The following is a 21925-nucleotide window of genomic DNA, read 5'->3' as shown; positions in this document are numbered from 1 at the left end:
TTATTTTGAGCCATTTTTTTTTAAAAAAATCCGTCACTCTATGTATTTAAAATAAAATGCGTATGCCCCCTCCTCTGTCCTGTGGAATTTTCGATTTCTTTCCTGGGGTGGTTCTGCCCGCTGTGCGTTTCTCGGCTACCGCAAGTCGCGAAGCTCCAAAGAGTGCGCATGCGCAATTGACCTCGGAGGATACAAGAGGGGTGCGGAGGTGTGTTGTGCATCTGTCGGGTGAGGAGCTCCGCGGTTGTGGGTTTGCGATGCTGGGGTGCAGCCATTTGTCGGCTTTAGGACGGCAGCGACTCTCCACTCCCTCCCCATCTGCTGCTTTATTTGCTGCGGTCTCGATCTGCCCCCTGAACAATGGGATTCAGAGTATTAAGCTCCCACTGTAACCAGAGTCAGGATTTTGCTTGGTGTAGATGGGGTTAGTTAGGGGTCTCGGCACTTAAGGTGCTGCTAAGGTTGCCACTTGCCGGCCCGAGAGAGCTTTTAAGCTAAGCTGTAGTTCAGGCAGATATTCAACAGGTGCAGCTTTCCCAAAGATGGAGCTGCAGTGATGAGCTGCACCTGTTGATTTTTTGCATAGCGGTGCATCTGCTAAAGTTGTGTGAGTGTGTGCAAGAGGTGGGTGGAAAATACTTGTATCCCAAGCTATGTGGTAAGTGATTCGTTTCCACACTCTCCTTAGAAGAATCCAGCAGTGCTAGGCATGGCTTCAAAGGGTCTCTTACATACCCTGTTTCTCATATTTTAAGACATACCCATAAAATAAGCCATAGCAGGATTTTTAAGCATTCAAGGAATATAAGCCATACCCCAAAAATAAGACATAGTGATAGGCGCAGCAGCAATGCCGGCCGCGGCAGGAGGAGGAGGAGGAAAAAAAATAAGACATCCCTTGAAAATAAGCCATAGTGTGTTTTTTTGAGGAAAAAATAAATATAAGACGTGTCTTATAATATGAGAAACACGGTATTTGCATAATGAAGAACCACCTTTTACAAGATTCAATTTAAGGAATTGTGCCTGATCACACTAATTGTGCAGCTAAACCTCCAAGTCTGACTTTGGTGAAGCAGAAGCAATGGCAACAGATTTCATTGTTTCAATATCAGTTCCAATATTGAGATAATTTTGAGGAATAGGTTGTATGGCACTTTGCAGGCTTGTTGTTAAGGGCAGTAATGAGCAGCAAAAGGAATAGGATATATGATACCCTTTTTAATTTTTCAAGTATTCTAAACTTTTGCTACAATTGATATTTCCCAAACCATGCACACACAAAAGCAGATTGAATGACCTGACCTGATGATTTCAAATATCTGAAAGACGGTAATTGATTTGCCTAATTTTGGGTTTGCAGATAGCATTTGTTATTCTGTCACTTTCTGTTCTCTTAAATGGGATGTTTCCCCTCAGCCCAATGAAACTAAGTTAAACAGACATAAGATTATTGCTAAGATCCACCAGACCTGTGGAGAATGTGCTACCGTTCTGCACCCCCTATTCCCCCTTACAATTTTATTTTTATTTTTTCTGATAGGAATAAAGGGAGGATTGCATATGGATGACAACATTGTTTGTAATCCCTCCTAAAAATATGAGTGCATAAGGTATTATTATTTATTAAATTCATTACCCACCTTTCATAATTAGATCCCAGGACTGGTTACAACAATTTAAAATTCATTATTAAAAAAAGTTAAAACAAATTACAATATGGAATAGGGTGGCAATTCCACACAAAATACTTAGTGTATTTAGTAGCTTAACATGAAGCCCGTAGTAGAAATGTTCTTTTTTTTTAAAAAAAAAATACCAATCAGTTTTCTTTTTAAAAAGGTTAGGCTGGGGGAGCTGTAAATGTTTTGACTGTCTACAGATCCATGGGAACTAGAAACTTGTTTCTGGAAAATGACAGTTATTATTCTCACTATTTTGATGACACTAAGTAGGCCAATCTGCTCTGACTCACAGCCTCTTAATGTTGTGCACAGTGATGAGGTCATGAGGTAATGGTCTTTTGTTTCTTTTGCTTCCTTCTTATTTCAGGCAACCAGAACAATTCTAACAAGCTTTTAAGCGAGGAAGCCATGCCGCTCTTTGGAAACACATTCAGTCCAAAGAAAACCCCACCCAGGAAATCAGCCTCACTTTCCAATTTGCACATGGTAAGTTCTGGAACCTAAAACAGGTTTCTGGGATCTAATTCTCCCTTTTTAAAAAATAGAGTCCCAGGGTCCCCCAGCTACAGTCAGTCACAAAATAGTGCCTTGGAAACAAGAGAGGCAGAGCCAGTCACAACCACATGCTGCACACATAGACTGGAGTGTGCTGCCCATAGAAATACATAAATACTACAGACCATGGTTTTATACAATTGTGCTCAGTGTAGATTTGAAATTAAGTTTGTCATTGTCATTCAACTCAAAAGGTCTGTTTTGAGCAGGACTAGCATTGGATACAACCCCATCAATACTGACACAAAACTCTTAAGCAGCTGCACAACAGGAACAACTACACAAATACTGTACACAGGCAACTTATTAATACCTCTAATTTACAAGTGAGGATTACCAACACTTAGAATAGCTCATCCACTCCTAGAAGGAAAAAGGGTTATGTTTCAGATTCTTGCTCTGATTTTTTGAGTGGAAGGTCTGAATCATAATTATTGCAGTGTTTGTGTTGATTAATTTTAAAGGCTTCCAATTGTCTTTAAAAACAAATAGACCATGCATCTTTGTTACACTGTGTGTCTGTCCCCCATACCACTGTTTTAGCAGGTAAAATCTTGGATTGACAAAACCAGGGATGGGGAATATTATTCAACCCGAGGGCCCTTGTGGGGAACCTTTTGAGGGCCACATGCCAGTTATGGGCAAGATCAGAGTCAAAGTGGACAGAGCAATGAATATGACTCTTATCTTTTGTATAGTTGAGTTGAGGAGAATGAAAATGAAACGTTGTGTCCATTTTCCTCCTACAGCTGGATAGATCAAGCCGGGAGATTGAGCTAGGCCTGGAGTATGGCACTCCTGTCATGACCCTTACTGGACAGAGTATGAGGTTTGAAAATGGCCAGTGGATAGCAGGTAAGAGAGAACACTAATTCCGTTGGCCGTAATCCAAAAGCAATCCTTATCAGGTTCTCAACAGCCTCATCCTGTTCCTCAGAAGATACAACCCTTGCAATAGCCCCCAGCCATCCTGAGTCTGTACTCCCATTGTCCTGATTCAGCTTGCGAGAGGAGGCTTATCCCATATTTCTGAACGAGTTCATCTACATGTGCTGTGGAGTCTGAATCCTGGACCCTTTCAGATAGGTGTGTTTTCAGGAACTCTAAAGGGCTTTCCTCCACACACCCTTATTTGATGTACTCTGGCAAGTAGTAGTAGTAGTGTTGATGTTGGTTCTGGTTTCCAGCCTTGTGTCAGGAGTGATATTTGTGTTGTAGTCTGGGTCTGACTAGGTGCAGATGCTAGCTTGAGTGGGTGGGTGTGCATGGTTCACCAATGGTCATTCATGTCACAAGGCTACTGACACTCTTCTTGGGGAGGACATTTAATAGGGTGTCTTAAAGGTACACCAAGATGTCAGCACATTGACCGTGTGGGATTCCACCTAGCTAATGCAGTTGCTTCTCAGAGCTGCCAGAAGGCCATAGTTGTGTAGTTTCTGACACTTTTCTGTGAGTGCAAGGTTATTCTAGTACTAACCACTTTCTCTCTCCTAGAATCATTTGGGGACACTGGGGACCGCAGGGAGACAAACCGCCTTCGGAAACGGATCCAGCAGCTGGAGGAAGAGAACAACCTCCTACAGCTGAAAATAGACCTTTTGTTGGATATGGTGAGAATGAGGTGATTCACTCACCTCTGTGCATCAATATGTCATTGATATCTGCAGTAATTTTTCTACATTGATACAAATGACAATGGGTCCATGTCTCATGGGATTCAACCCGGGCTCCAGAACACTTGATGATCTTTTTCAGAACCCTGGCTTCCTTTTATGAGAAGATAGGTAGTGGCAGCATGGTTGCCCAGGAAAGAGCTTTTCCAATATAATTCTATTGATTTCCCCCACAAAGCCCAGATTCATAAGGAATATTAAATGCATTACAGAGGACTAGTGCTGGCCATTCATTGTGCATGTGCCTCATAACAAGTCCCAGGGTCATCTGCAATAGGCAGAAGTTAATGGAAGATGATATGATGTAGAAGGAATTCTCTCTGGATTTGTAGTTTGAAATCCACTGCTTTAGAGAGAAATAAACAAATGTACTTGTTTTTAAGGGTTACCAGCACTAAAACAACATGGGAAAACAAATGCCATTTTTTGCCATTTCCTCCTTTTATTCATAGCTCTCTGAGACGACTGCAGAGTCTCACCTCATGCAGAAAGAGATGGAAGAACTGAAAAATTATAGCCGAAAGAGGAAGTGAACTGGATGTGAGGGCCTCTAGGAGGTGAGAGAGGGAAGAGCAAGAGGATATGGTTAAAACCATCCACTGCAAGGAACTTAGGAAGCCACACCTGCCTTGGAAGACATTTGTTGTTGTGACCTCACATTACTCTTGCCGGATATCTAGCCAGGACTCCCAATGTGAAATACTATTAAGTTCTACAGCGCTGTCAGAAAGCAGCTATCCTACTTTTCTTCTTCCCTAATGGAGTTTCTATCCAAGTGCTCTTAACATATTTCCGCAATACACATTTAATCTAATCAGCAGCTAGTAGTGGTTTGTAGTTAATAAGCATCTCTTCCCACCCACCCAAGAAAGCAATCAAGATCATGGGGTGTGGGGAGAGCAAAAGGAAAAGGGAGAAACTGCTTGCAACCTATACCTACATACCCTTGCTGTCTCTCTCTTAACATCTGTTTCAGAAATGCTTTTCAATTGGCTAAACCTTTGGGACACAGAATTCTCTGGAAAAGTAAGGTCCTGAACTTGAGCCAGTGAGATACCATTGGGGATAGGCAGCATCCTGAGCCCTTACCCTTATAGGCCTGCAATATATGTTAGTGAGGGAAACCTTTGATAATCTGAGGTGACAGTGAACAATTTGGGAAGTTACATGTTTCAGTCGGCACACAGTCATTCTGAATACTCTAAAGCTGACTGACACACTACGGGGGGGGGGGGGACCTTTTCAGCGTAGTGGGCCAGATCCTTCGTTCACCCATCTGTCAATCACCTGATGTCACTGTGTTTTGAGGGGATCTATTTTTCCTTTGCAGAGCAGCTTGAGTTCACAGCTGCAGTAAAGTGGTGTACTGGGAAGTACCGTATGAGGCCTCTGTCCTATATGTTCTTTCATCTCTTCCTTTCCCACGCCAGCCCAGTGATGTGCTGTATTGCCTTTAGTATGGCAAAACTCCACATTGAACAGCTGGTTCTCTTCCATTTTTATCCCTCCCCTTCATGATATATCACAGTTCTATAACACTCCATGAATTCCGTGTGCATTCTACTTTCTTCCTTGTCTTGGTAAAAAACAAATCTGCAGGCAATTCTTTGTACAGTCACCAGTTCCACTCAGGCCACTGTAAGTTAAATGTTGAGTTGAATTGTTGTATAAATCTATTTTTATACTTTACAAATAAAGTCATTACAGTGTTTCTATTGCTGCAGTGTAGACTTGTGTATTTGTTTTATTACATAGCCCATTACTCTACTCTGGGTGGTGTTTTAAGGGACATGGTCCAAATTCAAGAGAAATCTGGCCCTCTTCAAGATTAACTCCTATAAAAAACAATTTTAAAAAGCACCCAGAAAACATGGGTGCTATATGTATTTACATGCACACACACACATTTACCTACCGCATTATTTACCCCTTCGGAAGTGCAAAAGCCCCATTCTTCAGAATTTACTCTCTTTAGAATAAATCTTCGTTTGCCTTCTGGAATTTTGTGTCCCCTGTGTGTGTGAATAAAAGGACCTGCTTTGCTGGTGGGTGGAGGGGAGCTCTTAAACTTAAAAAGCACCAGAGCCTCAGAGGTCAGAAAAACAAACACTTCTGCCCAAGAAGACGGCTCAGTAACCACGGGATCCTGAATGCCATTGGAAAAATGAAAGAGAGATGGAGTCGGACTGTCAGAAAGAGGGAAATCCCCTGCCGGATCTCTTGGCATCTTGTTGCAGAGGCAGCCGTTGTGGTGGCCTCCAGATGTTGCTGGACTCAGCCCCAGCCAACACAGGCCAACGGTCAGGAATGATGGGTGTTGTAGTGCATCAACTTCTAGAGGGGGCCACCACATCTTATAATGTCCCTGCCTTAGAATTTCCTGTCGGGGGAAGTGGGGAGTGGGCTGGCTGACCAGCACCATAAGCAGAACCACTCCGGTTGTAAGGCGAGAAAGCGCTGCGCCTGCAACATCTCACAAATAATTACCCAATTCAGCTCAGAGAAGGAGGAGCTGCCGTGTCTGCAGCTCGGGGCTGCCTTTGCACGACAACGAGCGAGCCCCGCGTTGCCTTTTCAACTCTTCCTCCCGTCCGCTGGGTGTCGCTGCGCAGAGCACAGCCCGCGCGCTTCCGCTCTCACGCTCCTACTTCCGGCGACGCTCTCTCCGGTGCCGGCCGCCCGCTTCGTCGTTGCCTGCCCTCCCCTCATTGCAGTCATGGCCGCCGCGTCGCCCCTTTCCCCCGAGGACCTGCTGCTGCCCAAGTCCGCGGCGGGCAAGGCCGAAGAGCTGGAGGAGGAGGTGGAGGACGACGACGATGAGGTAAAGCCGCCTGGAAAGGGGAGAAAGCGCGGAGCTTCGCCGGGCGGCCATGTGCGAGGTGACCCCTCTCTGGAGTCGGCCCTGCCCTGGGCCTAGGCGGGGAGCTCGAGTGAGCTGAAGCCCCGGTCAAGAGACGCGTGAGGAGGAGCAGCGCGGGAAGCGTCTCCTCTGTGTGTTTTCTGGAGGGGGCCTTGCACGAGCCGGGAGGTGGAGGGGGCTTGACGGAGGGGCGGTGCCGCTGGGAGCGTGGATTGGTGCCTGCTTAGGTTTCTTCTTGCAGGAGGGTTCCCCGGGTTGGCATCTGGTTGGCCGCTGCTGAGAACGAAGCTCCGGACTAAATCGGCCTTTGCTCCAATTCAGCAGGGCTCTTTCAGTGTTAATGGGGGCCGGGTTTAGGGAAGAGGGTTGGGGGGGTCTTGTTTTGTCGGGCTCCCACCCTCATCTCTCCTTTCCCCCATTTGCAGCTGGACGAGACGCTGGCAGAGAGGCTCTGGGGCTTGACAGAGATGTTCCCGGAAAGTGTCCGATCGGCAGCTGGAGCTACCTTCGGCGTGTCACTTTCTGTAGCCCAGAAAATGTACAGGTGAGGAGGGGGAAATGGGAGGTGAGGACCCAAGCCCCTTGGTTCCTGGTCCTCAGATACCACGCGCAGGTGGTCACAAGCTATGCCTGTGGTTTGTGAGTGGTTAAGGTAGCCCTTCCCTTCTCTGGCTCCTTCAGCCACCAAGGGGATGGAGAATTGTTGGGGAGTTGGTGGTGTTTTGTGTTTCTTAAGTTTGATGGAGAGCCATTGACAACACTTAGACTCCTTAATTCAGAACTCTAGATGTGTATGTTTTTAGTGTGAGGATAGAAATGCCCCATTGTAAGCTGTTTGGATAATGATCATCAAGCAGTTGAGAATGTACCATGCATATTCAAGCTTTAATGAATAAAAGGCTGAGAAATGAATGTAAATAGTAAAAAACCATTTGCCTGCAAGGAACCATTGACATGGAATTGATCATAAATAATTGAGATAATTGTGATATCTGTAGTTGAGGAGAAAAGGGGTTCTATATATACTTGTGAGAGTGAAGTTCTAGAGAACTATTTTGAGTATGCTTAGAAATATAGCAACTCATAATTCAATTATAGTAAAAAAAAAATCCTTCCAGTAGCACCTTAGAGACCAACTAAGTTTTCATAGGTATGAGCTTTTGTGTGGACTTCTGAAGTGTGCATGCACATGAAAGCTCATACCTGTGACTACTGGAAGGATTTTTGTTTGTTTGTTTGTTTTGACTACGTCAGACCAACACTGCTACCTACCTGTAATCAGTTATAGTAGTTCAACTAAACAGAGACCTTGTAGTCAAATGGCTTGGGCCCTTTTTCCCCTGAACGTAATTTCCCTTTTGTTCGCTCTTTAAACTCTTTAATTATACACACATACTCCATATAGGCATGAATAATAAATGCAAGGCTGTACTATACCAAACCATTTGTCATCAAATATAAATATAAATTTCTCAGGTTATAAATAACCCTGTTAAATAGAATTTATATTATCCTTTTGCTCTGTAGTCATGATTATATCTTCTTAATCATTCTGAACAGAATGCATACTAAGAAGTTTCCATTCAGAAGAATCCAAAATTATTGCTGCTAATAAAAGATTGTGAATCAGTAATTTGTTTGAAATATAATTATATTATTTTAAGACACCCAGTAAAATAATTTCCAGAGGAATATCCTTGTAAGTCTTTTGCAGCAAAAACAAAGAATCCTATGACACTTTTAAAAATAACAAGCTTTTTATAGCCAAAACTTTCATGGACTAAAGTTCATTTTGTCAGATGTATGGAGTATTATCCTGAGATAGGTATATATAACGAACCGCTGCTGGCTGCTAATGATTAAAATTAAAATGTTGCTCATCCAGGTGTTTTAAATTTTGTGAGGGTTGGAAAGCATAGCTTTGGTCTCTTGTTTAATTTCTAAGCTTTCATGACACAGTATCCTAATGTTCCCACAAAGATCAATCAATGTATTTAACTTTTTTTCTAAAAAACATTCTTAGTGAGTTGAGGAGGAAAAGTTTTTCTTTTGAAGCGATATCCAGTTATGTCCACTCATGAACAAACTTCTGTGAGCAGAAGAGGATTTTCCCTTCCCGTTGTAGTCTCTGCATGCTCAAGTTTGCTCTGGAAGGTTGGGGGACTTTTCAGAACAGATTTGGGATCTAAAGTGTGCTGTGGATGACAGAAAGCCACATCACGAGTAGAAGGCTGTTTGTGTGATGTTTGGTATCACTCAGGTTGCCTATGATCTTTAAGGAAACTTCATTATGGTATAAAACCAAACTTTATACACTATGCATTTAGTTTCTTCCTTTGCTAATTCTTTGTGTTTGAATGGAATCTTGGTAGTTTTAAGCGAGAAAACCTGGAGGTACTTCAGATTGTGATGGATATTTATAGGGAGAGTATATTTGGAAGCAAAAATATGATTGTGATGAGACATGTTGTAAGGTTCACGCACACTAATGTTGCCATATAGGAAGGGGATTTAAGGCTGCAATCCCATAACCGTTTACCAGGGAGTAAGTCCTATAAGTTTAGATAAGTGGAGCTTACCTTGGAGTATATATGAATAGGATTGTACTGAAACTGGAATAATAGTCTAATAATGCAATCTAACAGTGAGATCTTTAGGATAAGTCATTTCCGTTGTAGTGAGGATGGAAATATTAGCTTTACTTATTACCTTCTCTCCCTTCCTCCCACCCCCCAAAAAAGATTCTCCAGGGCAGCTTTGTGGATTGGGACCACTTCCTTCATGATCCTAGTTCTTCCTGTTGTTTTTGAAACTGAGAAACTGCAAATGGAGCAGCAACAGCAGATGCAACAGCGACAGGTGAGAACTGAATTACAGTATTTTTTGACGTATTAAGTCTGTGATTCTCATCCTTTTCAGAATCTTCCTCCACCACGCAGTATATTTAATTCCTGAATCTTTGCAGAATTACCTGTCTCAAAAGCATCTAGTGGATCAGTTTCACTGTACAGTATTTGATTCCGTTCTTCATCTCTATCTTTTTGTGCACATTTGCTCATGTAGCATATACTTTTGCTATACTGTATGATGAAATAATACCCCCCCCCTCATTTACTACGGTACATGACCTCTTTCACTTTTTTTTCCTCCTGGTGAATCACTTCCCGCAGTGTCTTTTACAGGCTTTCCATCATCTTAACACTTTCCAGTCACCCCAGCTGCTGATGCAAGATGGGGTGGATTTCTGCATACTGTAGTCTCTTCCTTTCTATGCTAATTCTAGCTTTTGTACTGGCCATAATTGCAGTGAACCAGCTGAGAGAGTACAAAACATCACATTCCCAGATTTGTCTGGGGTATTGCATATTTTGTGACTTCAGAAGCCCATCGGCTGATGGTTGTGTCCGCTCACAGCAAATAACACATGCCCTACTTTTCTTATTGGCATGAATTTGTGACTGGTTAGTTTTCTTCCTTTACTATGGCTGCAAATGTTACACTTTGTACAGCTGCGTATCAGAAATGTCACCCTCGATACAAGAGAACCTCTTTGGTCACCTGACGGGGGTGGGGGATATTGAAATATTAGAATTGCAAAATACCTGACACTTCTCCCGCCTGAATGACCACCACCATTGTACCATGACAGATGTAACAAATACTGTTTTTTCCAAGTACTTTACACTTCATTGACTTAATTTTATCAGGGCAGTCTTTTCTACTTATATGAAAGCAGAAATCTATTACAGTGGTACCTCTAGTTGCGGACACGATCCGTTCTGGGGTGCTGCAACTAGAGCGCCTCTTTTGCGCATGTGCGAGCGCGATCGAGCGCTTTTGCGCACTGCGGAACCCGGAAGTATACACTTCCGGGTTTGCCGCGTTCGCAGGCTGAAAAGCCGCAACATGAACCTAACGCAACACGAGATATGACTGTATTGTCATGCAGCCTTGTATTTTAAGTACTAGAATTCCACACCAGCAACAGCATGGTTTTAAGAAGAGACTGCTAATATTCCAAAATGGTAGGAAATGCTGTGTTCTTTTAAGTTTTACACAAGATCTGGAGGGTTAATCACTGGAAGGTGAAAATCCTTCCTCCAGTAGGCTGCTAAGTAGTACCGTAGTTAAAATGCTGCTCTTGCTTTTCAAGCATTTGTAAACTTTTTCACATTTCTTAACAGATTTTATTAGGACCAAACACAGGATTGTCTGGAGGGATGCCAGGTCCTCTGCCGTCTCTTCCTGGAAAGATTTAATGAAGCTACATTGGACCCATATCATGGAATGAAATATTGAAATCATTTGTTTGAACTGTTTGATTAGGCCAGCGTTTTTTCTCGTAAACCTTGGGATATTAACTATTCTTAATGAAGGCAGAACCCCTATCTGGATCTCCTGCAATCTTTAGGCAGTCATGACTTTTCCATCCATTCAAGCAACGTTATAGGTAACTATGGAGACTTTGGAAGCTTCTGTTTTGGTAGCCTTACCTCCAGGAAACCACCTCAGGACATGTCATATTTGGTCAACCTTAGCCTGTAATTGTCAGTGTAAATAGTCCTGTGTTCTTCTCCAACTGTATTTATTTCAGAGCAGTAACAGCAAGAAATGGAGTAAATATGCCAGAAAATGCAGCATATAGAAGAACCTAGTATGCACTTGACTCTATGCAGTGAGTTCTTACTTGAAGAAAGATATTTGCCCTACAATGTTACATATTTGAAAAATAAGGGAAGCAGGAAAAGTCATTTTTGCCAAGTCTTATCTGTGCTGAATCTATTAGTATTAAAGTTAGCTAGAGCACTTTTCTATTAAAGTTTCAGTGCAAACATGGAAGTATTTTCTTTATTATCTCAGGCTTTACATACATTATGCTTGCTTAACAGCAGGATACTAAAACTTACCAATTGAGTGTCAATCCTTAGCTTTACATGTCTGTGTTCGGTAGTAATGGCAGGGAGGGACCTTCTCTTAACTCCAATGGAGAGTAGCTGGGCAATAAGGTCTTCTTAGGCTATACAGCTTCATACCAACATGTGTTTATTTCCCCCCCTTTATATACATTATTACAATACAATTCAGTTTAACACAGAGAAGTGACAGGACACAGGAAGGCTTTTTCATTTTTAATATTTGGTTAAACAAAATACATCTCTGTAAACAAACCCAAGACAAGGCTATAACAAAACCAAACAAGCAGGAAAACAATTAAGGGCTTCTCCATTCCCAAGCAATGGGAATGGGCTGGTTCCTTTCCTCTGCTGCCATAACTCTGATCCAGAGGGTGGGTGATCACATGTTCCCTTTTCCTGAGCTGCTGAATCACACCACTTTCCCCCTAGGGACAGAACAATGACATAAATACACACAGACGGAAAGAAACAGCTGTATGCTTAAAAAGATATTTGCATATTGTGCACTGGTCCATTGGCTTCCATGCAAACGGGGTCTCTCCAAAGTGCTATTATTTAGCCAGCAGACAAAATAATGTCTTTGAGATTTTTTTGGGGGGGTGGGGTGGGGGGAAATGGCTTCAAGTCAGAAGCAGAACTGCAAGCCTGATGTTCTGCTTGTGAAGTGTGTGTGTGTACAAATTCTGCTAGCTGGTTTTGGTTATTGGAATGTGTAGTCCAGAAGAAAGGGGAGGGCTTTTGTAAAAATAGAAGTTATTAGGCTATGACTGTAATACATGCAGAGAATAGCCAACACAAGTTCCCAGTATATTGCCTGCAAGGTGTCCAGAAGTCAATAAATAAGATGTTGATACCATTCACACTGCATTCAACTGTGAATGGCTTGGAATGCTGGCTTAGAAAGCATGTATCTTGATCATGCTTGAAATGGTCTGGTCAAATTCCAAGGATGTAAAGGGTAGGTTTCAGCCCTCCTTAACCATGTACATTTTCCTATAGAATGAAACTGAAAAAGTGGGTTCTACTTCCACTGTTCCAGTACTATTGAAAATGAAGCTGGCAAAAAGCATTAATAATGAAAAATTCAATAATAGAATAAAGGTTCAAGGAGAAGTCAATCGAGTGAAAGGCCAACTTCTCCATTTCACCTACTAACTAGCACAAAGAAGTGATGTGAAACACCTGAATCAGATCAGAAGGAAAACTAATTCAGTCTCCTGCCAGGGTCTTTAGCTTGTTCACTTAGTTGGTGAGGAGAGAAGAGTTAAAATTCAGGAGGGTCACCTACCAATCAATGGAAGAATGTGGCTCAGCCTACCTGTTGTAAACAGTCTTCCCTCATCCCCAGCAAACTTGCTTAAACATTCTCAACCCCAACAACTGACAGTTGCTATACAAGAGCAACAGAAATCTAGCCCTTTGATCTTGTTTCCCATAATTCCACTTGGAAATCAACATTTGCTCCATTACCAGCTTCCTACCTTGCTGAAACTTGGCTACTCTTCCCTTTTGTTTCATGATTTCATCCTCAAACAGCCTGTAGTTTTATTCCCTGCTCAGTGAATATTTCCCTGAATTACAGGACAGACAGATAAGAAAAATAAACACAGGCTACATGTGGACCATCTAACAAAAATACTTGAGGCTTTTAAATAAGCTTCAATTTAGCTACTACTTTTCCAAACTATTCAGTCTTTCATTTTCAGACCACACTTAAAAAGAGTATGAGACAGGAAAACTCCTGTAAGGAGTTCCATTATTATGGTCCCAAATTTTGTCTACATCTCCCCTAACTCTTGGCACAATTACTATTACAAAAGGGGAATCCACAAGCACCATACCTTTGCTAAGAGTATCGAGAGTTTCCTGAGAGACCCAAATGGTTTGCAAATTTCTTCAACATAAGTTTGGTGTTGGAAACAAAGGACACACATAATGAAGAGTATGGAGGCAGGAAAAGCCCAAAACTCCTGGAGGGAGTTCCACAATGAGGGTTGGAGGGAGGCAGGCATGGCTTTTTTTTTGGGGGGGGGGGAGAATATGCCTGGCCCCAGCCCTACCCTGAAGGAGACACACACTAGCCCAACAGGAGCTATAGGAACTCCTGGAGACAGTTGTGTGTAACCCAATATGAAGTCCTTTTAAGACTGGGATGGGGGGGAGCGAAAGCAGGAAATTAAAAGGGGAGAATTCCAACACCCATTTCTAAATCAAACTATGCATTATAATTAAAGAGCACAGATCTGGTTCTGTTACGTCCACCTCTTCCCTTACTACATGTTCTTCTGTTCTTCATGTTGGCTCCGACAATACCTTGTGGTTGCCTTATGGCCTCATAATGGGGGGGAAATGCCAAAGTTCCAGGGAAGAGGAGAAGAGTGCTCATTATCCACATCACAGGACATCAGAAATTGGTGGCGGGAGAAGGACCAGCACTGTAGTGCGAGGACAGGGTAGTTGCAGGTCATGCATCAGCTTTCCAACTCTGATGTGCTTCCACCTCTTCAGGCACCACTAGAAGAAGTTCACAGTTCTTTCCTCGCAGCTGGTGTCTCAAAAACTTCCTGTAGCAGTTAAAGGTGGGTATGGGGAAAAGAAAGCACAGTTCAAATGCAATCTTTTTGTTGAGTGTAATTTTTGCTATGCACCTACATTCTGACATTTGAATAGCTAAGAGCTTGCAGGTCAGCTATGATTTGATCTTATTGATTGCAGAGGTCTTAGAACTTTTAAAAATAATAATAATAATAATCTTACTGTTCAAAAGACAGTAACACCCTTTAACAAACTTTGTTTAAAAAGTGTATGAAGAAAATTGAAGGTGAGCCTTGAGCCTTACTATGAATTAAATACTAAATAAACTAAAAAGAGGAAAAAACGAGTGTGTGTGTGTATGGTTCTGGTTGCACCTGCCAGTGGAACGCAGCCCCCAACAACTTTCCACCAGGGTAATGTTGCCCTTGCCCTGAAAATGGGTTCCTATTACAGTACTGGACTAAATTTTGAATCTCTGCTAATTCTGTTGCAAAAAAGTGAAGGATAAGGACAAAGTCTAGGCTTTTGTTTTCATTCTTCACCATTGTTGGTACACTTTACTCCCTTCATCTCTGAGAGATTAAAAGCAATCTACACTGTACGGATTATGCGTTTCAATTCACAATATGTTCAGAGGACGGGCACCTAGGTTATACCGGCTAGGATGGAAGAAAACCTACCTGAGCTCACTTTCACCTCCAATGGATTCAGGCACCTTGAGTTTAGAGTCAAGGTTATAGTAGATACCTCCCACTTCCCGGACACAGATCCAGTGTTGCCGTTTAAGAGGAAGTTTCAATGGACCCCAGCAGAGGCTTGATGGCAGATTCATAATGAAGCCCATCACATTGGAGAGGGCAATTACACTGACATCCCTGAACAGAGAATCGCAGAAGAAAGAAACTGTTAGGCTCTTACAGTTATTTATAAACCCAACTAGGAAGAAGCCAGTTCCAATGATGGCTTGACAGTCTGGTTCTCTTTACCTGCGCTTATCCCACCAAACTGCTTCATAACCTTTGGTCTGAAGAGCTGCCATGATGACGTTCACGTCATAGTTCCCGTTTCCCAGCATGCTTTTCTTGTGGGGTGTCACCATGGTGTTGGGAGACAACCTGAACATGAAAACACATTGTAGAAACATGAAGATAGCATTGGTCCCAAGCGGATGATGAAGCAAGGCTGACCAGTTGGGGAAAGATAGCTGAAGATGGACAAAAAGGTTAATAAATTATGTCCACTACTCTGTCTGTGCATTTGTAGCAAGAGATAGGTGCTGGGATGGACAGGGAATGGGGAAGTGCACTGAGTGTTGTGAAAGTAAACCTACTGCTTTTCTGTCACCGGATTTATATCCCTCAAAAAAGAAAATGAAAGTCATTGCTAACATAGAATATTACAATGAACCATTGCAGAACCTACAATAAAAGACAGCAAATTTTCAAAGAGTGGCAAGAATCAACTTTCAAAACACTAAACAGATGCCTGGGCCCTGATAGACTTCATCCAAAATAGAAGAATTACAATGATTTCTACACTTTTGAAAAACTGGTAAAATTCTTGATTTCATGGTTTCAGATACCTCTCTGTGTTGAAAGAGCACGACACTCCAGTAAGATTCAAACATCAACTATTGTCTGAACAAAGCCAAGTAGGTCACGCTGGCTTCAATCACATGAACAAGCTATATGTGGTGTCCCAACAAGCTCAATCTGTAATTATGACTGGCATCTGGAAATGAGCAATCCTCAGACATTTACCATGATCTCTCCACAGCCAAATGACATTTGTTCATCCATAATTGCTCTGGAGGAACGAAGGGCACCTTGTCCTTTCCCCTAAAGGTTAACAACAGACAGTGCCACTTTTTAAATAGGCGAGAAAGATCTGCTTTGATCCATTTCACACGCTCATGGTAACCAATACAACAGTCTATGATCTAAGACAGTAAAGAAAGCAGGCAAAGATGTATTAAACAAATTAGGACTGCATAGGGCCACTTTGCTCTGGTGTGTGATAGGCAAGTTTTGTGGGTTCATTAATTACAGCCATAATCCTTCAACAATTACATTTGTAAAGACGTAAGCCACGGAATCCTTCATCAGGAACCTAGACGTTAAGAACTTTTCTAAATGTTCCTGAACATTTACACAAACTTCTCTTTTCAGTTCCAATAAGTTCAAGATAGAAACTCAAGGGAACCCACTTAAATGTACTGTGTCTTAAATTAAGCCTCCCAAGTGTCTCAAGGAATATGAAGAACTCCCAGAAGAACAAGAAAACACTGCATAAACAACACAGGAACTATTGACTTTACTATATTATCTATTTTAATTTTCAACAAAAACTTCAGACTACCAGCTTTAAAATATATGCATGATCCTAGGCATTTTTACTCAAAAGAGTAAGCCCCTCCGTTATATTTACTCATTATTAAGGGTCCACAAGACTATCCATAAAGAGAGGTTGGGGGAATTTCAGTTTGCAAATGGCTGAGTAGGACATTTCTCAAAACATTTAAGTAGTAAATAAAGGATCAAGCATACACGCAAGGACTACCACCTATTTTTCCAGTTCCAAGCACTGTTTTCAAGCTAGTTACTAACACACAATACAATAATGGGACCATATCAGCTACTGTTTAGTTGGATAACAAAAGAGGGAGCATGGAGAGCAGTGGTGTGTGAATCAAAGGAGCAGATGCAGCAGAAGCAACTTGGGTAGTTGAATGGTATGGTGCATGGAAGAGTTAAGAGCAGGAGGACTTGCAGAAGACACTGGTTCCCAAAGAGCAGACAGAGATATGATGGACTGGCAGATGTAGCCTGAGGGATGATGGTCCACCATACCCAGGACAGCAAGAATTGTATTTAACATCAGGAAATAAGTGTTTTCATGAGATCCCCTGGCTACATTTTGCCTGTGTGTCTTCTTTTTAATTACACATTAAAGAACCTATACAAAGCGCAGCTCTAAGAGGATTTTGTTTCTGTTTCAGAAGCTAGTACAGAGAGGCAGAACCCCGGACAAAAGGGCAAACTGTATTGGTGGTCTCCTTAGTAAAATGTGTGTGATTGATGAAATAAGAAACCATTCAGAATCAGTGTTAAAATTCTGGAAACTCTTCTTTTCCTCACCCAACCCACAAAGAGTTTCTGAGGCACTAATACAACTAAATAAGTGAATGCATGTACAGAAAACCAATTGGCCAAACCAATTTCTTCTTACCTTTGGAAAATCTCCTGTAATGTGTCTCGTGTAAAGGCATTGCCGTCCTGGAAGACATTATTGAGGGCATGGAGAGCACATAACTCCCTGCGCTGTTTTTCATGATAAATACGCACTGGCATCGGCTGTGGTGTTTCAGATGATTCCGATTTTATTTTGTCACCTTTCCATGGCACACAACTCATTTTTTTTTGTAGTGTAGGACGTGAAGATAGATGACAAAGTTTATGAAGTTTCTCCCCACCACACAAAAAGCAGAGCAAGCAGCCTTTCGTTTCTAGACAACTCCAGCCCACACAAGTGGAACACCTGCTGTTACTTTAATAGTTGTCTTCACGGGATGGCTGCAGAAATAACTTAAAGATTTTAATCATTTTTCTCCCACCCTCCCACCTCCTTTAGCCTGCAAGGAACCGTCCTTAGTATATTTGCATCTTTTTCTTGGCCTCCCCTTGAAAAATGTTTTATATGGCCTTAACATCAGAATGTCATATAGAATGTATCACATCGCTCTTTTTCCTCCATTTCCTTTGGTCAATGATGCCTCCAAGACAAAGATCCACAGCCTAACTCTTAAAATATGCCCAATCTAACAACAATAACAAAAAAGGTGTGAGGGAAGACAAATTATCATGTAATTAAGCAAGGCCAAGTTGGTGCTGTCCAAAAGGAATACAGGGCCCCCAGAGAGGCATCAACTGCATTTTTGCAATCTTGTTGGAGAGGCTGCGTCCCCAGATGCAGAGAGACAGGGAAACAGACTATTTCTTCCAGGGCAGTAGGGTGGGGGGGTTGTCCTCCAACTTCACCAGATACAAAATTCCTTGCCCAGCGCTTCCTGTGTTCCTGATGGGAGAAAGAAGAGATCCAATGAAGTACAGAATTATCAGTGCCCGGTTACCGACTTTTTTACAACAGCACCCCAGAAAAGGGTTTCCAGAACTGCTCTGCATAAACAAAACAAAACCAAAAAGTCTCGAAGGTGCAAGGAAGGCCTGTCTTATGTGATCTGGGGTTCCCGACCCTCCAACTCCCACATCCGAAAAGATGGGTTTTCCTTTGCCTCACAAGCACACCCAGCCCTCCTCGGCGTCGCGGAGGGTGCCAATATCCCGCCGTTAAGTGCGGGCAGGAGAGGCGCGTGCAGGAGCTGCGAGGGGGGAGTGCTTGCAATCGCAGCAATTCTGGCCTGTCCTGGGGAACCGCAGTCATGCAGTCAGCAGGCCCCTGTGCCCGCTCAGGGGGACGGGGGGGGGCAGGCGCTGCTTGTGGCAGCTCCTTCTCTGGACTGTGGGGCGCGGAGGGGGGGAGGCGTTGAACTCGCCAACTCGGGATAAGGGGGAACCGGAGAGTCTTTTGAGGGGGGGGGAGGAAGAAGAAGGAGATACTATCCAGGGTGACGTGTGGGAGAAAAGAGCTCTACTCAGGTGGGAGGCAACCCCACAGGCCCTCCCGCATTCTTGTTTTTTGGGGTGAGGGTGGGGACACACACGGAACGCCTCTCTTCCCTTCGCGACCACTCGCCCCGTCCCCCCGTCACGCTGCTACTCACCCGTTAGCGGCCCCAACCTGCTGAAGCCCAACAACCACCCAGCATCCAGCGCATGCGCAACCATAACAGAGCCCTTCCCCGTCGCGCGCGCCTGTGTGTGTGAACGCGCTTGAGCCCGCCCCCGGCGCGGGCCTATGGAGCAGGGTTCCACGTGACGTCAGAGAAGGCGGCGCTCTCTCTCTCTCCCTCCTCCCTTTCAGCGCAAGCAGCTGCAGACGGCGCCGGAGATGTTACCTTTGCAATCTCTTCTGAAATCTTAACCCTGCTACGCTAGCTAGCTAGCTACCGTAGCTAGGCACCCTCGGATGTGCGTGCGGCTTGAGCTTTGCCTTATTATAGTAGGCAGTGTGGGGTTCTGTGGCTGAGGGTTGGGCATGGAGCGCGTCGTGTTCACAATTCCTCCTCAAGCCCATGAAGCCCGGAATTCTCTGCAAGGCGTCTTCTGAGCCCCGACCCACTTCACAGGGGTGTTGTTAAGAACATAAAAGGCGAGTGTAGGCATTCCTAAGCTGTGGCGGGCGGGATAAAAATATAATTAACGATATGCATGCCTTTGAGTCAGAGAGTCATTATTTTAACACACCTCGTCTCACGCGCTCCGTTTGGGTGCCTGACATCATTGGGAAACATTTCGATCGGTGCATACATCGTATACTGAACAGGGCTGTTCTTAAACCGAGGTACCACTGTATTTCAGGCAGCTTGCATGCATGACAGCCGCTGCCCGTTTGTGCTGGAGCAGCAAAGATCCTCCTCCTACCAAAATATTCTCCCCCCCCCCCTCAATGCAGGACCACAGTTGGGGAGCCTCTGCGCTGGTGAATGTACCTTTTCTCGGGGATGAAGCTGAAGTGGCCTTGATTTATTTATTCAGTCTGTTGATGCGGTTGTGCAGTATTTCAAATTAGAACTGGGAGCCAGTAACCAAAGTTAGCCTCTCTTGCCTCTTGGTGCTTGTTGGGAGCAGGAACTTATTTACAAATTATTGTCTCTCACTACTTTTCCTCACAAATGTAGTTTTTTCAATTCATTTTTTAAAAAGTGGGTCTAATATTTCATACCCAAAAAAAGCTAATGGAGGGATACCACTAGACCCAGGGGTGCCAACTTGAATAAAATACTGAGGGGCAGGTAAACCCCACCCCACATAATTGATCACACAACACGGTGCATGTACACCATTTGAATGACAATGCCCATCAACTGGGGGGGGTGGCCCCCTCAAATATTTTATTGGGAGGCTGAAGACCCCACGGCCCCTAGGAGTTGGTTCCTATGACTAGGACTGATTAGCATGTTAGTCCAACATCAGATGGGCAGTCTTTAAGATTTAAGGACCATAAAGAAGGCAAGCTTTATATAGGTTAGGTTACATATGCTGAATTTATATATCACTGTCTACTAAAATGGGATGTGAGTGGCGCTGTGGTTTAAAACCACAGAGCCTAGGGCTTGCTGATCAGAAGGTTGGCGGTTCGAATCCCCGCAATGGGGTGAGCTCCTGTTGCTCAGTTCCTGCTCATATCAACCTAGCAGTTTGAAAGCACGTCAAAGTGCAAGTAGATAAATAGGTACTGCTCTGGCAGGAAGGTAAACAGCGTTTCCGTACGCTGCTCTGGTTCACCAGAAGCGGCTTATTATCCTGGCCACATGACCCAGAAACTAAGTCGGCTCCCTCGGCCAGTAAAGAGAGGTGAGCGCCATAACCCCAGCGTTGTCTGTGACTGGATTTAACTGTCAGGGGTCCCTTTACCTAATAATAATAATAAATTATTTATACCCCGCCCATCTGGCTGGGTTTCCCTAGCCACTGTGGGCGGCTTCCAACAAGATATTAAAATACAATTATCTAATAAACTTTAAAAGCTTCCCTAAACAGGGCTGCCTTCAGATGTCTCCTAAAAGTCTGGTAGTTGTTTTTCTCTTTCTCTTTGGTGGGAGGGCGTTCCACAGGGTGGGTGCCACTACTAAAAAGGCCCTCTGCCTGGTTCCCTGTAACCTGGCTTCTCGCAGCGAGGGAACTGCCAGAAGGTCCCTGGCACTGGACCTCAGTGTCCGGGCAGAATGATGGGGGTGGAGACGCTCCTTCAGGTATACTGGGCCGAGGCCGTTTAGGGCTTTAAAGGTCAGTCTAGCAGGTGGGGTCTCAGCCTGCATACCAGATGGAGCTGATAAACAGCTGCCCTGGATACAGAATTGACCTGCGCCTCCATGGACAGCTGTGAGTCCAAAATGACTCCCAGGCTGCGCACTCGGTCCTTCAGGGGCACATTTACCCCATTCAGGCCCAGGGAGTCCTCCACACCTGCCCGCCTCTTGTCCCATATCTACTAAAATAAATGTGCCAAAATGATTTACAACTAAGTACTGTTTAAAAAAATCATTAATAAAGCAACAGAAATATATAAAAAACACATTTTGTAATAATATGTTGCCCAAATGCCCAGAAAAATAAATACATACAGTATTTGCCTGGTGCTAAAATGACTTGGTTGGCACCTTGTGGACAGCATTCTATGAATTAGGTGACTATAAATAGTTTTTCTCTCTTTGCCACCCCTACTTACCCCTGGGGGGGGGAGGACACAAAGGAGGACTGCAGATAACCATCTTGGGTTCTAGACAGATTCATATGAAGACAGTCTTTTAGGTATACAGTAGATATTTTCAAGGTCAAAACAGCACTTTGAACTGGGTACAGAAACAAACGGGCAGCCAATTTGTACTGGCCAGGTCCCATGCTTTGTATTAACACCTTCTTGTCCCAGTTAACAATTTAATAGCTACATTCTGTATTAGCTGTAGGTTTTTTTTCTCTTCCAAACAGTCTTCAAAGTTTAAACTGGAGGTTACTAGAAAATAGACAAGCAAGGTCAGGCTATCCCTATCCAGACAGGGTTGCACCTGGGCTACCAGCC

The 21925-nt window shown here is 43.5% G+C and overlaps 3 protein-coding genes across 7 annotated transcripts; 2 read left to right on the top strand and 1 right to left on the bottom strand.

Moving 5' to 3' along the window:
- Positions 1-41: 41 nt before the first annotated feature.
- Positions 42-5644, top strand: CBY1 (chibby 1, beta catenin antagonist). Of its 3 annotated transcripts, none has more exons than XM_035127749.3 (5): positions 42-228; positions 2053-2171; positions 2990-3095; positions 3738-3853; positions 4369-5644. In XM_035127749.3, the coding sequence occupies exons 1-5, from the start codon at positions 57-59 to the stop codon at positions 4447-4449; spliced, it is 594 nt and encodes a 197-aa protein (XP_034983640.2). In that variant the 5' UTR covers positions 42-56; the 3' UTR covers positions 4450-5644. The 3 variants fall into 3 exon arrangements, with proteins under 3 accessions (XP_034983640.2, XP_034983641.1, XP_088532786.1); XM_035127750.3 differs by having other exon boundaries at positions 179-208; XM_088676660.1 differs by lacking the exon at positions 42-228 and adding an exon at positions 1543-1613.
- Positions 5645-6618: 974 nt separating this feature from the next.
- On the top strand, positions 6619-11612 carry TOMM22 (translocase of outer mitochondrial membrane 22). The gene is made up of 4 exons (XM_035128024.3): positions 6619-6737; positions 7202-7320; positions 9518-9635; positions 10961-11612. The coding sequence occupies exons 1-4, from the start codon at positions 6633-6635 to the stop codon at positions 11033-11035; spliced, it is 417 nt and encodes a 138-aa protein (XP_034983915.1). The 5' UTR covers positions 6619-6632; the 3' UTR covers positions 11036-11612.
- Positions 11613-11892: 280 nt separating this feature from the next.
- JOSD1 (Josephin domain containing 1) lies at positions 11893-19132 on the bottom strand. 3 transcript variants are annotated; one of them, XR_004693362.3, is made up of 6 exons: positions 19008-19132; positions 17456-18301; positions 15214-15342; positions 14908-15102; positions 13174-14256; positions 11893-12117 (listed from the first exon to the last, which is right to left on the bottom strand). XR_004693362.3 is itself a non-coding variant. In XM_035128022.3 (5 exons), the coding sequence occupies exons 2-5, from the start codon at positions 17638-17640 to the stop codon at positions 14157-14159; spliced, it is 609 nt and encodes a 202-aa protein (XP_034983913.1). In that variant the 5' UTR covers positions 17641-18301; positions 19008-19132; the 3' UTR covers positions 11893-14156. The 3 variants fall into 3 exon arrangements, 1 of the variants encoding a protein (XP_034983913.1); XR_015951733.1 differs by having other exon boundaries at positions 14006-14256; XM_035128022.3 differs by having other exon boundaries at positions 11893-14256.
- Between the last annotated feature and the right edge of the window lie 2793 nt (positions 19133-21925).

The sequence above is a fragment of the Zootoca vivipara genome, chromosome 9 (assembly GCF_965207765.1).
Source record: "Zootoca vivipara chromosome 9, rZooViv2.hap1.1, whole genome shotgun sequence".
Classification (NCBI taxonomy): domain Eukaryota; kingdom Metazoa; phylum Chordata; class Lepidosauria; order Squamata; family Lacertidae; genus Zootoca; species Zootoca vivipara.
This window is presented reverse-complemented; position numbering and strand designations above follow the sequence as displayed.